This window comes from Olea europaea, chromosome 20, assembly GCF_002742605.1.
Source record: "Olea europaea var. sylvestris chromosome 20, O_europaea_v1, whole genome shotgun sequence".
In the NCBI taxonomy this organism is placed as follows: Eukaryota; Viridiplantae; Streptophyta; class Magnoliopsida; order Lamiales; family Oleaceae; genus Olea; species Olea europaea.
In genome coordinates this window covers 11,922,898-11,940,361 of record NC_036256.1, presented here as the reverse complement: position 1 = coordinate 11,940,361, position 17,464 = coordinate 11,922,898, and the positions used below count along the sequence as shown (strand labels likewise).

The following is a 17,464-nucleotide window of genomic DNA, read 5'->3' as shown; positions in this document are numbered from 1 at the left end:
ATTTTGCATAGAAAATATTATTGGATCTACCGGCGGCAATAGCAGCCGCCGGTCGAAGAAGGAGGCGGGCGTCGGACGCCACTGTACTTGCCGTTGCTGAATTGAACAGCGCCTCGCGCTGCTATGGTAGCAGCAACGCGGGGCTATGTAATAGAACGCGGAGGTGCCGAATTGAGGCAATGTCGCTATCACTCCATCGCGGCGCACGCCGTTGTATAGCCATCGGCCGGAGTTGCAAGGAGAAAAAAGGGGAGAAATTTTAGGGTTTACATATCAGGCTTTGGCGTGTTGGAGGTGGGGGCTTCATTTGCAATTTACGAAATTGCTGGCCCTCACCTGCAATATGATATTAGGGGTCCATTTGTTAAATTTTTAAATAAAGGTTATTATTGCCAAAAAAAAGAAATTTAATATCAAGGACCCTGCCTGCAATTATATATAAAGGTGGTTTTCTTTGCAATTTTGAAATATCGAGGGCCCTGCCATTAATTCAAATTTGGGTCAAAATGCAATATCAAAATTGTTTTGAATTTGAATTTTAAAATAGTTTTAAAATTATACTTTAAATGGGTTTGACACTAAATTCAAATTTAACCCATTTAACATTTTATTTAAAATTAACGATTTTTTATATTTTCGTTAAAATATGATTTTAACTTAAATATTAAATTTGAGCATAAATTGAATTTTATTTTATTTAGGTTATTTTATTTAGGAGTGTTATCCTAAATTAAAATATTGATTCAATTTAAATTAGAGTAGGACTCTAATTTAGAACGTAACTAAAATTTGATTTTAATTAATAATTCACCCTAGCATTTCTTGAATTTAGAATTGGATTCTAATTTGACATTTAATTAAAATTTGATTTTAATTAAATTGTCTCACCCTAAATTTCTTCTTGGAATTAGAGTTGGACTCTAATATGTTATTTAATTAAATTATGATTTTGATTAAATAAATTCGCCCTAAATATTGGAATTAGAGTTAGACTCTAATTTTGTTATTTAATTAAAATTTGATTTTAATTAAATTCAACCACCTTAAATTTTGAAATTAGAGTTTGACTCTAATTTGATATTTAATTAAGATTTGATTTTAATTAAATTATTCCGCCCTATAATTGTTGAATTAGAGTTGGATTCTAATTCGGTATTTAATTAAAATTTGATTTTAATTAAATATGTCCGCTAATTAAATAATTGATCAATATGATTAATTAATTATTTAATTGTTCTGATCCATTTGTCTGAAAGAGTTTAGACAATCTTAATTACTAGAAACTTGAAACATGTTTGTATATAATATTAGATATTATATAAGAATACATTTATGTGATAAATGCATTATTAGTGGATGATTATGGACTCGACCATATGGATGTGTTGAATTATTGATTTTTATTCTTGTTGTTTTGTGGGCCTGCGAGCTCTTGATCATTTTGAACCTGCGAGTTCAATTTCATTTAGGCCTGCGTGCCAACTAATATAGGATATAGGTTGCAACTGGACTATTTGAAGAAACAAGAAAAGGAGGAGACCATGGAGATGGTGCATTGATACTGATCAATGTAATACCCCCTAGGAATTGACCAACTGGTCTTCCTTATGGTTCAGGAAGATTAGATAGTAAAGTACATAATTGTTCACACTATTATATTATGTTATATATATTTATTTGTATGGTAAATATATAATAAAATATATATGATTGTTACAATGAGACCCTTGAATGCAAAATTCCTCCATAAAATATTAAGTTACATTTATAATCGTCTTCTATCATTATAGTGAAAAATCAGAGTCCCAAATCGTATCAACTTGTTGAGCACACTCAAGACTGGTCTATTAGGGATATGTTTGACACTATGAGATACTTGATATTTCTGAATGACGGGTTTGACTTAACTAAAATTTATCTTTTGTTGAGTACATTTAAGGCGATAAATTTTAGAGTTATGTTAAACTAACACATAAGATGTGTAAAGATAAAGAGTTGTCAGTTTAATGATCTGGGAGTTGTATGGAGATACAACTGATAATAGTATCTATTCAAATGTTGTATTAAAGTTTATTGAGTACACTCAAAGTCTTAATATAATAGATGGAATCCCAGCCCATTGGGAGTCAAGTATGGGCTCTATAAATTTATCTAAGAGGGTCATAAATTTTAGTTAAACAGTGGGAGTATAATTAATTTAATAAAAATTCATGTTAAATTAATTGATGCATTTTATATCTTTTCGTCATTTACATTTATATTGAATCTTGAGTAACAGTAAGTTTTGAATGGCATACTAGATGCCAACAACCAAACCAGATTTTCTTAATTGACACCGCAATTTGAGAATTGTTCTCATGCATGAGAAAATTAGTCACGTCCTTGAGTAGCCCTTTCTAGAGACACCTGCTGATGACTCGATTAAAGAAGATGTGACTATTGTAATAAACACAGAGATGACGATAGTACTGCAACATATGTGATGTTTGCATTACATCACCTGAGTTACAAAAGCAACTTAAGAGTATAGATGTTGACGCATGATTTTTCATTTCAAAGAGTTGTATGATAGTAATCATATGTGGAAGGATATGAGACTTTCAAATAACTATACCGATGCAAAGTGATAAAAGAATCTTCAACCAATCCTCATGAACTGAAGATGATTGACATGAGAAGTGTCTCAACTGAGTTCAATCATTAACTATGAACTAAGTATTGATTTAGTTCTGCAATCTCTGTCATAGAGTTATTCATACTAATTATGAATTATGATATGAATAAGCTCGAATGCATACTCATTAAGTTGCTTAAAATGTTTATGACTGTTAAGCCCTTTATCAAAGTTGGTAGTGAGCAAACCATTGATTTCTCTAAGAGTGTTAAGAGGAAATCTAAAGGGGTTTTGAGAAAGCACCCAGTATGTTTAAGACAGTCTAAGCGAAGGACAATACCAAATCTAATAACCTTTGGTTTCATTATAGAATGAAAGGTCATTGGAAGGAATATTGCAAGCTTATGTCTATTTCATTAGTTTCTCAGGTATTAGATACCAGATGTGGATCTCATATTTATACAAATATGGAGAAACTAAATAGAAGTAAACCACAGCGAAAGAGAGAAGTTGACCTACACGTTGAAAATGAGCAAAGATTGTTGCATTGCCTGTAGGAGCATATTTCTTGCCGTTGCCTTTTGACTTAGTATTGGAATTAGAGAAATATTGCTTTGTACCCACCATAATTGGAACATTAAAATGAATTTCATGTTTAGACATGAACTATTTTAATGTTAAGGACAATTGTTGTTCGTGCATATCTTGATTAAGATCTTAATAGTTATGGTAAGTTACAAAATAACATTTATATTCTAAATACTAAGGATTCTATAATGAGTATAGAAATTATAAAGTATAAATGCAATAATCTAATTTTTACCTAAATCTGGCATGGCGGACTTTGTCATGTAGATGAAATGCAATTCCAAAGTTACATAGAGATATATACTTGGGATTAATTGATTTTGACAAGTAAGAATTATGTATGTCTGGCACAATGACCAAATCTTCTTTTACTTGAAAAGAAGAAAGGTCTGTATAATTACTGATCTAATGCATACTGATGCATATGGACTCATGTCGATTGATGTCAGGTAATGTTTCTCTTATTTCATCATTTATCATGTATACTTGATGAAATTAAAGCATAGAGTTCTTGAAAGATTCAAAGGATTCAAGCTAGAAGTAGAGAACCAAAAAGGGAAAGATATCCTCACATCAAGATACGATCGAGATGAAACTATCTTAAAGATTAAATTCTTGATTATCTAAGAGAGAATGAGATTCTCTTGCAGTGGACTTCTCCATATACATTGTAACATAGTGGTGTATCTGAAAAGAGGAATCGTTAACTATTAGATATAGTGCGATTAATAACAAGTCGTGCAAACCTCCCAAAATTGTTTTTGAGGTCATGCACTGATTGCAGTGTGTTACACACTAAATCATGTCATATTTAAGTTGGTTAACACAATTCCATACGAGCTATGGAAAGGCAATAGTCCCAATTTATTACATACGAAAGTTTAGGACTGTAACGCTCATTTGAAGCGCCTTGAATTGGATAAGTTTGACACTAAATCTGATAAATACGTATTTGTAGGGATATTCAAAGTAGACATTTAAATATAAATTCTATTATCATGAAGAAAGTCTTCGTCTCACGACATGTCGTTTTCTTAGAGAAAATGTTTACTCTAGAGGAGGACAGTGGGAGCAAAATAGAATTTGAAAGAGTTCAAGAGTCCACAGATATAGTTGACCAAGTAGATAAATTCGAGTTTGATCCCATATCTGATATAGGACATACTCTTGATCAGAAAGTAAAGACTCTAGAGGACATGTCAGCTTTATGTGAATCTCGTAGGATCATTCGACCTTTAAGAAGGTGTGAATCCATGATTACTAATCAGTTATTACTGATCGAGAATAATGAACCTGTTAGTTGCACCAAAATAAAGTCAAGTGTTGACTTAAAAGAGACAGCAAGAGGCCATGAAACTCGAGATGAACTCGATGTATGTGAACAAGGTTTGGACCTTGGTCAAGCCTCCTGATGGAATAAAATCCATAAGTTTTTGTAAATAGTTTACAAGAAAAAGGTCGATATGGATGAGAATATCCATATATACAAAGCAAGGCTAGAAGCAAAGGTTAAGTGTTGACCTTGGTGAAATCTTTCTCCTGTAGCCTTGCTGAAGTCCATTCGGGTTCTGCTTGCAACAGTTGCATACTGTGACTATAGGTTAAGAGAAGTCTCTTGGAGCTGAAATATTCGATTTGATGAAAAAGTCAAAGTGTTTGATTTTATCAAATTTGAAGACGAATTGTGTGTTTACAAGAAGATAATAGGAGTATTGTCGTATTGCTAATATTATAGAAAACGACATCCCTATGTTTCAATCGTTGAAATAATGATTGTTAAATGATTTACTCTTGAACAATATAGGAAAAACAACTTGATCTATAGAGATAGATCTAGAAGGTTGCTTGACTCGTCCCAGTTTATATAAAATATTGAGAAAATTTTATATAGAGAAATTGGTTTACTCTTAAACAGTGTGTTGGAAAGGTTCCAAACATGAAGCAACCGTTGATTCAATAGTAGAAACCTAATACATGATTACTTCAGAAGTAGCAAAAAGTTGCAATCTAGATCATGATGTTCATAAATGAACTTGTAGTAGTTCCTGATATTGTTGATCACATGTCATTGTATTGTGATAACAATAGAGCAATTGCGAAAGCGGAAGAACTAAGGTCTCATCAATGATCCAAACATGTATTAGGGCGGTATAATCTCATCAGAGAGATAATACATAGAAATGACGTAAAGAGAAGAACAAATTCCCACATTTAACAATATTGCAGATCCACTGACAAAGAGTTATCGTTGTATAAACATAATCGTCATGTACACTTATGATATTGGATATATAAGTGATTGGATATAGTGCAAGTGAAAGTTTATAAGTATTATGCCCTAGATCCAATCAACTTTAGACATAAATACTTTTGATATATAATTAATGCAATTTAATAGCAAATCTATTATTTAATTAATATACAATTAAATAAATAATAGAGTCCGTAGATTCAAATCTTCATAATTTGTTAATCACAAGGAATTGTGATTGTGAGATACAAATTATATCTGATTGAATCTTAAATCGTCCGTGCTCGTAACTAATAACGAGACACGGATATCGCTATTACGGATAGACCATCACGTGTAGCATTTCTTACTTATGAAGTAAGTAGCTGATCTCACAAGTTAAAGTGTGGTGACACTTAAATGAACACGTGGATATTTTGTTATAGAACAAAACATTGGAGACCCGCCGAGATATTCCACATGGATAACTATTTCAGTGTCAATGATTAATCTCTAACATTCGATAGTGGGATTGGTCCTTTTGACTTGAGGTCGTCATAGTACCTTATATGAGGATGGTCATGCTTTGACGATATTGGATGTTGCTCTACCAAGGGCTGCTAATACGGTATCATTCGGGTATGTAAATAATCATATGAAGGTTGTGAATGACCAATAGAGGATTCGTCACTCTTAGATAGTAAGAGATTATGATTTGCGTTTCATTCAATTAAGTCGATAACGAAATCCTTGGCCAAGGTGTACTCATAGGTCGAAAATGAGTTTTCAACTTATATTGACTTAATAGTGGAGTGAAAGATACGATCGATAATCGAGATTGACACACTTCCATATCTCGTAATTGATCGGATCATATTGACGAAGGGATTATAGTTTCACTGTAAACGAATGAATTTGATTTTGTCATACCACATGACATTTTCCGTCACATGTATTGTCCTGACACATTGTTAGATGTCAATTTGGGACGGCAGGTATGAATTGATGATAAATTAAAATGGTGTTTTAATTTATCAATTTTGATTAGATCAAAATAATATTTCACGTCGTTAGGCATCGTGATCGAGCACCTGATGGATCGTACACAAAAGAGAATTAGAATATTACAATTTGTCAATTAATTAATTTAATAATCGTTGGATAAATTAATTAATTGGTTTGGTTATTTATAGGCTCGAATTAATTGGATTAATTAATTCACGGACCGGATTTAATTAAATGAATTAATTAAATATTGGACCGGACCAGGTCAAACCCATTTGGGCTTATATAAATAGATGGCTAGGGTTTTCAATTCATATGTTTTTCTCATAATTATTCTTGTTAGCACAAGAGGAGAAGACCCCGGTAGCTGCAATTTTGTTCCCTGTGTGGATCACCGTTGGAGGTTGGATAATTGAACAGTTGTGAGTGGCGAATCAAGATTGCTGGAATGAAAAGAATAGCAAAGAAGTTTGCAGATCTGGAAAATGTTTGCGGATCTGAAAAAGGTACAATCTTATCACAATTTCTATCTAAATACAAAAACGATTTTTGATGGGAATCGAAATCTGTTTTAATTTTCAGCTATGCATATTAAGTATATTTCCAACAGAAATTGGGTTAAAGTTACTATTGTAGGGACACATGTTGAACACCTCAGTAAAGGTCACTACACACGTTCTGGAAAAACTTCAAATTCACCACACAGCTAGAACACATGCTCCAAAACAAATCAAAAACAGGGTTGTAACTTACATTTCAAACCCGAACACATAAGCTCTAAAATGACTACAAAGAAATGGTACAAATTCATATACTTTGCTTAAACAAAATCTCAAATAAGGATTCCAACTTCAGATTCATGAACACACAAATTTGGACCGAATGGTGTACAAATAGCATATCAAATTCGTCCAAGCTATATGCAAATACACATATGCTCAACAATATTGACACACCCATGTAAACAAATATCATACTTGACAAAAGTTTGATATAGATTCTGACAAAGAAGACAGTGCTCGCGGCTTCAAACGGAAGAATATCGTGCGAAAGGCTTACGATTGGAAAACCAACAAACTAGACCAAGCATATTCCGTCGGGGTCATTGAGTTCTTCAATAGAATTGGAGAAGATTAATGAAGTCAGAGACGGAGAGAAAATGGATCTGTCGTGGCGTGTAGAGTTTCAAAGATTTAGGGAAAAAATAGATGTTCTTGGAGGTGAAAGGGGTATACATATTGGGCCGGTTTCCATCCACCTGGTTTTTTCATTTCCACATCATTCTATCAACCCTTCTGTACGAATAGTCGGTTCCTGGCCAAAAACATGGGAAAATTATACACACCTGTTTTTAAATTTTTCATCTCAATAATTAGATCAAAAAAAATTTCTTTCCAAAATTAGGTGCCTACGTCTCATCCCACCTCATTCCATACGAACTGCGATCCCCATTTTCACCCCCACGAACACCTTCGGCTGCCATCTCTAGCCTCTACTTCCCACCACCTGCCATTTACGGATTCACTTTCAAATTGCAATCCCCACACTTGATTGGCCCCAACACCATGTTGAGGCTAAAATCTGCACAAGAAAAAAGAGCTCTCGAATGTGCGAACCAAAAACCTTAGATTTGACATCATCGATGGGACCCACATCACAGACTTACACCCAAGCTTCACCATCCCAATTTTCTACCACTCCAGTCATGGCTTCATCAATTGGATCAGAATTTGCTTTTTAGTTGGTCCTATGCTTTGCTTCTACGTCTGTGCTTGAGGTTTGTTGAAGGTGACAATGGTGGTGGATTTTGAGGTGAAGGTGGTAGTGATGATTGTGACTCTGAGGTGATGGTGGTGGAGGATTTGAGATGCATGTGGGAGGTGGTTGTTAATTTAAGGTGTAGGTAGGTGTGGATTTGAGGTGATGGTGGTGATATTGGGAGGGGGTTGTTAATTTAAGGTGTAAAATATGTGATTTGTAACTAACTAGGTAAATGTGACCCTCGAAATATGTTTTTGTGATAATGATCTTGCGTTATATGTGATTGGTATGTAACCATGATTATAAATTGTGTTACTGCGACAGTGACCTATTTAATTAAATTATAGGCCACTTTAGGACGCAACAATATACTCGATAAGCCTAAAATGGCTTTTAAAGGACCTAGAAAGCTAAAAGCATTTCCAAACTTCACAATAAGCTGAAAATAAATATTCTTAACCCAAACATGACATTTCACACACAAAAAATCGTCATTTCCTAAAATTTTCTCAATTTTGCACTTTAGGCCTTGGTTGATCTGCGTTTAACTTACTAATTATGCCTAAAAACTTACTTTTAAATTTTCTAAAAATAGTAACACTATTATCATAATAATCATCATTGTCATTGTCGTCGTAGTCATTAGTGTCTTTTTCTTCATCATCACCATCATCGAGAAATAACTGCTCTTAGTATTTTTGATTCTCAATTTCTGTTGACTAAATTTTATCATATAGTTAAATTTCAAATTTCAGTTTCATGTTTTCTAAACTTCGGTTGTTAGAGCATAATTTCGTCCCCCAACAAAAATAAGATAATGTCAATTATGTCGCGTTCTCTTTGGGTTTCACTTTGAAAACGGGAAATAACCAAGTTCAAAAAGTTGAATTTAGCAATCTGCTATAATCAGTTAGAGTACGTTTGATTGCGAGTATGGAATGTATATAAAAAAAATAAATTCTAGTCAATTCAATTGCCTAAAATTTATATTTATGGAAATCATTAATTAAATATGTTTAATTGATTTGCTTTAAACCTAGAAAATATTATGATTGTCCATTTTTTATCGGTGAATAGATGAGAGAGAAGGGATAGATGAGAGAAAAAAAAAGAGAGAGAGAGAGAGAGAGAACAGGGACTCCTTGTAGAATAAAATCCTAATTCCCTTAAAAAAAATTATTTTCCTTAATTTTAAGTAAAATATGATCATATGAAAAAATTTTGAGTTTACGTGCAAAACAATTTATTTTATGCATGTGTGATTGAAAATGATCCTACTTTCAACTCTTATCATATATGAATATCAATACTTGGACTTGGGGGACTATTAGTACTGTTAAGCTAATAATAATTAAAAAAAAAAAAAGGAAGGAGAAGATAGAAACTATTGTTTACTTAATACTGAATTCCACGCATGATATGAATAACGATACATGGACTTAGGGAATTATTGTTAAACCTCGCCACATGTAGCAAGTCCATATAGGCCCATTTGTTGATTATTGAACTAGCTGACCTACTTCACGGAAAATCATATCCATCAAAGCAGTCTTGTGGCAAAGATGAAGCCCCAAAACTAAGCTCAGTTATTTGTCAAGGTGATAAATCTTGACACAAGTCAAAGTCGAAAGTCCAACTATAGCAAGAGACAACCCACACAAAAGGATTCTGAATTTATGTAGAAAAATTTTGGAATGATTGATGGGGCTTTTTTAATAAGTAAAATATCTTGTCGTGTCAGTTTAGATTATAGGGTGACTGCTTTTAGAAAGAACATTAAATGCGCCACAATCTAGGGAGGTCAAATTGATGCCTAGAATTGTACGCTTCAACTAAGAAGATAAAGCCACATGGATTTTCATCCAATGGACAATGTTTCATTTGTAACATTATAAATACCCCATCTGTGTATCATTTGAAGACATGCAAATTAATTCACTTGAAGCAACTATTTGTTTTCTCTCTTGCTGAATATACCCCGGATTTTGCTTGAGCTAAGATTATCTAGCTTTAGTTAAATTGTTGATGATTGTTATTATCATACAATCGTTCTCAAACTATATTGTTGGAGCCCGAACATATTCGTCTCGTATTATAAAGCATCTTTCACGTCCAAATTCGAAATATTATCGACTAGCATCCTATCCATTCATGTTGAAATTTGTTTACGTGTACAGAGTGGAATTGGCATCTATTGTTCATGTCGCCCCAACGGAAAGCGAGGTCAACAATATACACCTGTCACCTCAGTACGGGAAATCTTGCCCACAAGATGGATGACATCTCAGCTGCACATTAATGTGGACAAGGTGACAACTTAGATATTTCTTATTTCCAATGTCATTTTGAACATTTTTCGTTAAATTAAGAGTAATAGATGCTCTTTATGTTTCGTGACCAAAGCAAAATTTTAATCAACTTTTCTCTCCATTAATTATCATTAATTCTATTTAAACTAGAACAAAGTGGTCCAACATTTTCATAAAATGGTTTTCTAATATGGCCCTTATTGCACTAACAAGTGGTAAAGTTGGTATAGATTACAACTTAAAAGAGTCTTCGGGCGTATTGACTATTGGGATAAATTTAGCTTGTGATTGTGTATAAGAGTATCGGGAGAAAGTTAATTTGGATCAATTTTATATAAGCCTTGTAGAAAAATATTGTTTTAAATAGTGATTTTTTTTTGGAGAATACGCGATTTCAAAGTTAAAAAAAAAATTTGGGTTTACGTATTTGTAGAATATTTTAGTGTGTGAATTATTGTTAAAAATGAGTATGCAAAACAAAGTTTTGCAAGAATAGAAGTCAAACAGAGGCTAAAACTCATTTAATCAGACAAATCACTTTCTGAATATTTTACAAATATACTAGAAACCAATGTTTTAATTTCAAAAATAACTTTCGACTTTTCAAAAAACATATCAAACGTAATCCATATCTTATTTCAAATGCCACTAATCCTACCAACGAAGGCGCGTGCGACAACAAAGACGACGTTCCCAAAACAATTTAATCTTTATCCATTTTATTTTTGGAAAAAGCTGAAGTGCCAAAAGAGAGGCACCAGAAGGGCTGACAGAACACTCACAAAGCCAGGCCCAACATAAATAAACAAATGGAAGGAAGAAGTGACCCCACACCCCAAATGTGAGTGAAGGTAAGGGCTTCTGTCATGCTTCTTCTGGCAGAGAAGCATGGCCCTTTATTTTTATCTACTACTTTTTTTTTATCCCATTTTATCTTCCTTTTCCAATAAAAGCTTTCACCCTTTTTCTTTAAAAAATTCCATCTCTCTCCCTCTCTCTCTGGGTTCAAGAGAAGCCAACCAAACATAGTATAACGGTATCTGTCTCAACTAATTCTGGGTTAAACCATCAAGTTGATCGGGTTTTATACGTGTTTATTCTAAGCAGGTTTTGGCCTTCCATTTTCAAGGTTTTTCGATTGAATCCAATTATTGGATTTACTTTTACAACTTTAACCAGCACAGAAGTGGACAATGTAATTGGTTGGAATTGGCAAGATTGTCAAGAGAAATGTAAATATGTGTCAACTGTCAACCATCCTAAAATTACTCTATACAAAGTTCTTTCAATGCATTGAGTCTAAATTGTGATTATCCTCTGTGTATTTCCATAACTTATATCAAGTTTATCAATATTGGAAAATGCTAAACGAACATAATGTTTGATACAAATGATGACACCATACTCACAACCGAGGCGTGGGTCCCGCGCGAATAAAATAATGCCGACTTTTCCATGTATGTGCTCTGTCAACCGTTGTGTCAACCCCTATGTTCGTATAACACGGCCCATCAATATTTCCAACTTTTGATATAACTTATATCGATAAAAGAAAATGAAACTAAAACCCTTTCAAGGAAAATTGAATGATTTTTATGTAGAAGATAAAAACCAAAAATCTTCTGGTCAAAAACATTTTTAAGAGATGTTTAAATTCGTGTAGGAAAAGAGTATCAAGATCATTACAATTAAAAAATTTTGTACACCATCTACACGTGGCATGTGTGAACTATTGACACAGAAATGTCGCGACTTCGACATAATCAAAACAAAATAAGAGGACAAATTCCGAACAAAACAATTGAAGAATCGTCACAAAATAAGAAAAAAGTACGATATCTACAAAAATCAAAGAAAATCGTTAGAAGAGTATCCAGATGAAACATCACCTTAAATTGAAAACCTTCAGAACATAAAAGTAAAATGTTGATTCTTATTCCTATTATCATAGTAACTACAAATAAAACTAAAGAAAGAAATTCACATCGAATTGCTCGATCAATTTGGTGGTGGGAAGAAAATTTCCTCGGCCTTTCTCTTCGAGCTAAATTTCTGCTCTACATCAGGAGCAACATTGAATGATGCCTGGAGCACCTGAGGGGACAAGGCTTTCCAAACTGAAGTCCTTCCAGCTAAATGTGTGAAAATCGGACTGCCATTCACCACATAATTTAAGTCAGACGAGACTAAATCCCCGTTTGTCTACCATTAAATTGGAAAATGAGTTTAAAAAGTAGGAAAAAGTTTTGGATTTACGTGTAAATATTTTATTACGAAAGAATGTTACTGAAAATGTATTTGAGAAAAAAAGAGTTTTGAAATAATGTTTGAATTGCAAAGTAAGAAAAACTCACTTAGGAGTTGTGATGATAGAGAACCATTCCAAACCATCAGGATCAGCAATCTTTGAAACTACAAAGAACCTTGGAACAATGAAAAGATTACCAGCCTTAACAGTTGTTTCCAGGACACGCTTACCGTCAACCCCGACAACCTGAGCACGGCCACTTCCCCTGACAATATAGGTGACTTGCAAAGCAGAGTCACAAGAGAAACCAGGAGAACACATTGCACTTCCATTCAACATTACAAGATCAGCCCCAAGTCCAACTTCCCCGACTAACGGCAAATTCTTCGTGTTCAGAACGACGACCTTTCCGCCATTCTTAATGTCGACATCCAATGGTGCTTCCTCGCAATTTAAGGCCAAGCCATTGCGGTGCTCAGCCTTAGGCTCAGGCATTTGAAAACCAGCATCAAGTTTGATGATGCCCTTACCGGATTGCTGCCCAACAAGGGCATTCGCGACACTCTCTTCCAAGTCCCAAGCCCTGCTGACAAATTCGGTTGAGAATCCGGTGAAGATGCCATTCGATCCCGTCAAAAAGAAATCGGTGAAAGAACCAGGCTTGTGGGCTGTTTTGGTATCTCCAAGGAAGAGGATCACAAGTTCAGTGTTCAGTTTGTTGTACCACCAGGTGACAACACCAAAGGGAAGTGCAATGGCATCACCCTTTTTGATTGCAAGCACCTTTTCTTCCTTTTCTGGACGCACAATTCCAGCCACCCCGCTACCTGAATTAAAGCAAAAGAGAATGAGATAGGGAATATTATTAACTGTATAAGAAGGTTTGTTAGTAAATTTTTATCCAATTTGTAGCAAATTTTTTCATGTTATATAGTGTATGTCAGTCTCATACTAGTTGCAATTATTGACTGGACCAAGCAGAATGACGTATGTGCCCCTTTAATTTTTAATTCATTCTTCTTGAAAAAAGGGCATTTCTAATAATTTATTTCTAAAAGGCAGTCGATAATTGTAGCAGCAATGGGACCCAGGTGCACTTGCCAACAGTAAAAAAATTTGCTAAAAATAGGATAAAAATCGCTCCCAAGCAAGGGTTAGATCACAAATTTAGAAGAGGATTACGCATTCATAGCAATAAATGTACCATGACTGAGAATAAACTATCACTATAGTCTTGAGGTACAGAACGAAGATCACAAATTCAAAAGGAAAATACAAAAGTGTCTCTAAGTTAAAATTTTCGATGATAGCTCTCCTGCCAAGGTCTCTGCTCAAATGGACATATCAGGTTATCTAAACAGTCAGCCTATGCTAATAATTTCATTTGTTTTGTATTTTCTTGAATGTTGAGCTCGTTAATGCTTAGTCGAGATTGTGAACAGAGAAAGACTAGATATAATAATAAATTAGAGATAGACGATTCAGTAGATAAACAAACGATGTACTCGATAAAGTGGATTAAAGAGTATGTACAGCCCATATAAAGGAAGAAAACAAGCTAAATTTTGTCCACGATGCTATCCAATCTCAGTACAAAAAAGGGTATACAGTGAAACGTCAAAATAGTGAGATGTGCCAATGTAAAACCAACCTAAAAAAAATATATAGAGAAATCTAAATGAAAATGCTACACACTTTTTTTTCACAGCCCTCTCACGAAACGTGGGACCGCTATTATTTTAGGTGTGGGCCGCCCCACCCTTGAATGTGAGCGGGCTGTCAACAGTGCCAGTGCTGTACCTGAAGCATTTCTCGATCTAAATTGACTAAAACAGAAAATTTTCTGCCAAGAATAAGAATAGAAAAGAATGGGACCTTTGAAGGTTTGGGTTCCCATTAAAAAAGAAGTGATGCATATTTCACAATAACACTGTTCTAAAACTGATACCATTATCTAAAAGGCAGAAATTAAATATTGATTAAAGCATCAAAATCCTTTTGCAAGAATAAGAATGGAAAACCATAAATTTACGAAAACTTTTAAAGATGCTAATCACTAAAAAACAGAGGGAATAATTTTCCCAAGCTGTTGAAGATGCTGCTAATTACTAAAAAATATATTTCTGTAATAGCTGAAACCAGAGACAGAATTCAAACAAATTAATAACTGGTAGAACTAGAACTCTATAAATAAAAAATACCTGAAAAAAAAAAAAACCGGAAGATCACTTTATTTATGCAATTAATAAAGCTAAAATTCACAAAATATTGTGGGGACAGAAAAAAAATCTGACCTTGAAGAACAAAAGCAACCTTGGCGGAATCAGAGTAACAAGGCATAGCCAAGCCATTCTTCTCCAAAGCAAGCTTTGCAGCGCCGATATTGCCTTCACGTAGCATCGGGAGTTCATTTGGGCACCATGCACAATACGTTCCGCCCTGTCCTCCGTACACTTTCTTTGCCAGCTTTGGTGACAGATCAAGCTCCATCTCTAAAAACTATGAAATTTAGCACAACACAGCGAGAAGCTATAAGGAAAAATAATTAATCGAATCAAATCTTTCGAGGATAAGAGCTGAGTAAAAGAAAAAAGATATGTTTAGTGGAATAGGATTCTTTATCTGAGATTCTGTTAATTATTTTTTATAGCATATTATTATCCTAAATGATAGTGAATGCATTTCATCTCAAAAAGTTAATTTTACTATCGTTACTTTTCCAAGTTAATGTCAATTTTGACTTCTTCTCTTATAAGTGGAACTCACCTTTCTCTCTAACGATAAAAAAATCAATTCTCATAATCACTATCGAATTAGCCCTTAGTTAGCCTCGGTTTGAATCTAATTTTAATGAAATTATTCAACTTTTCTACATTTTGCTATAGGAACATAACCTAGTGAATTACCCAAATGATTACTGAACTTTGTAAAAAGTTTGCACAGGATCATTAAATTTTAAAAATTATCCAATTCATTACTGAATTCTGTAAAAGATTTTCCAGTACAAAGCATAGAAACCTTTTGCAAAGTTTGGTGATGAATGAAGTGATTTTTAAAGTTCAGTGATCTCACGAAAATTTTTTGTAAAGTTCATTGATGAATTAGGTGATTTTTAAAATTCAGCGACCTCGTGAAAACTTTTTACAAAGTTCAATGACCACTTGGGTAATTCACTCGAACATAACCCTCCTTTTACAAGTCAAAATTACATTACAACCCCACACCAGCTTAATGGAATTGCAGTGTGGAAAATTTTAATGAAATGGCAAAATTGGAAATTAGTAACTTTTTTGGACATATATGGTAGGGATGACAAATTGACTCGAGGGGCTCGGGCCGCCCGTGGACGCTTGAGCCAGCTCGAGCGGGCTCAAANNNCAGCTGCCTGCGTAAAGGTAATAAAAAATAAGAAGAAGAAGAAAGGAAAAAATCGAGCCAGCTTGGTAAGGCCCGAGCTTAAAGCTCGAGTCGAGCCTCAATTTTTTGGTCGAGCTTTTGCTCGGCTCGAGCCAAAAAAAGCTCCCAAAAAAAGCTTGACCTAAAAAGCTCGAGTCGAGCACGAGTCTCGATTTTCAGCTCGGGAGCCGACTCGACTCGACTCATTGACATCCCTAATATACGTTGAATTCATAAGTCAAAATTGCCCCTATTTTGGTCATCAATTCGCACTTTATTCAAACATGAAAAGGCCTACTTATTTTGAAATTGAAAATACAAAATGTGAATTGATGGGGACCAAAGACGATTAGTTGTTGAGCAAATTCCACCTACAATTGAACAAATCAACCAATTAGTGAAGGAATTTGCAAATAAAGAAGAAAGGAAATTAAGAACCAAAATCACAAAATTATAGAACAATGTTTTCCCCTTCTAGATTAGGCTCAGAAAATCGATCCAACACCACAAATGTATCTCCAATTTGAAAGCCTTTCGAGTCACAAAGATAGATTCACACTATGGCAGAGGCATGTTCTTTCTTTCGCACAAAGCAGAGAAAGTTTTCTTGATTTTTGGTGTGTTTAAAATGAAGGAGAGGAACTCCAATTTATAGGCTTCAAGAGGAAACGAATTTCCTTGAATCTTGCAAGATTGAGTTCAATCAAAATTGAAAGAAAGAGTTCAATCAAAATGAGAGAAAATGTTATCAAAGATAAGGATTATACTTATCTATCTTTCACGTAATTTTCAAATTACCTCCAAAGTTGGGTATTGAGTACCTAGCCCAATTAGTTGATTACCTCTAAATATCCAACATAATTGGGCTACTATCAATTGTGGTGTGGATTTAATATTCTTCAATCCCGAGTTTATAGCATATAAAGATAATCTGGCCACGATTTTTCATCATTGTCTAGGAAATTTGGGTATCACTTACTGAAATGCCCAACATTAGTTATATATTATAGGCGAAAGTGTCATTGGCATGTGTTTTTTAATTATTTGTTAAATAATTTATTGAAATTAGTTGTAATAAGAACTAATTTTTTAAAATTATTTAGGGGGGTGGGGGGGGGATTAGTTATGAGCTTGTTTGGTACAATTTAAAAGTCTATTATAATCAATTTTTGACCGTTATTTTACAATTTCAGCCGTCATTTTTTAATTCTTCTATCACGGATAGAACCCACTTTATTTCTAACGTTCAAAAAATCAATTATCAAAATTCCCTACCAAACAAGCACTATTTAGTTCTTGTTATGCCTTGTTTG

At 34.0% G+C, this 17,464-nt stretch overlaps 1 protein-coding gene across 1 annotated transcript; it reads right to left on the bottom strand.

Moving 5' to 3' along the window:
- Window positions 1-12,369: 12,369 nt before the first annotated feature.
- On the bottom strand, window positions 12,370-15,289 carry LOC111369637 (glutelin type-D 1-like). The gene is made up of 3 exons (XM_022991227.1): window positions 15,050-15,289; window positions 12,862-13,582; window positions 12,370-12,659 (listed from the first exon to the last, which is right to left on the bottom strand). The coding sequence occupies exons 1-3, from the start codon at window positions 15,243-15,245 to the stop codon at window positions 12,506-12,508; spliced, it is 1,071 nt and encodes a 356-aa protein (XP_022846995.1). The 5' UTR covers window positions 15,246-15,289; the 3' UTR covers window positions 12,370-12,505.
- Window positions 15,290-17,464: the final 2,175 nt, after the last annotated feature.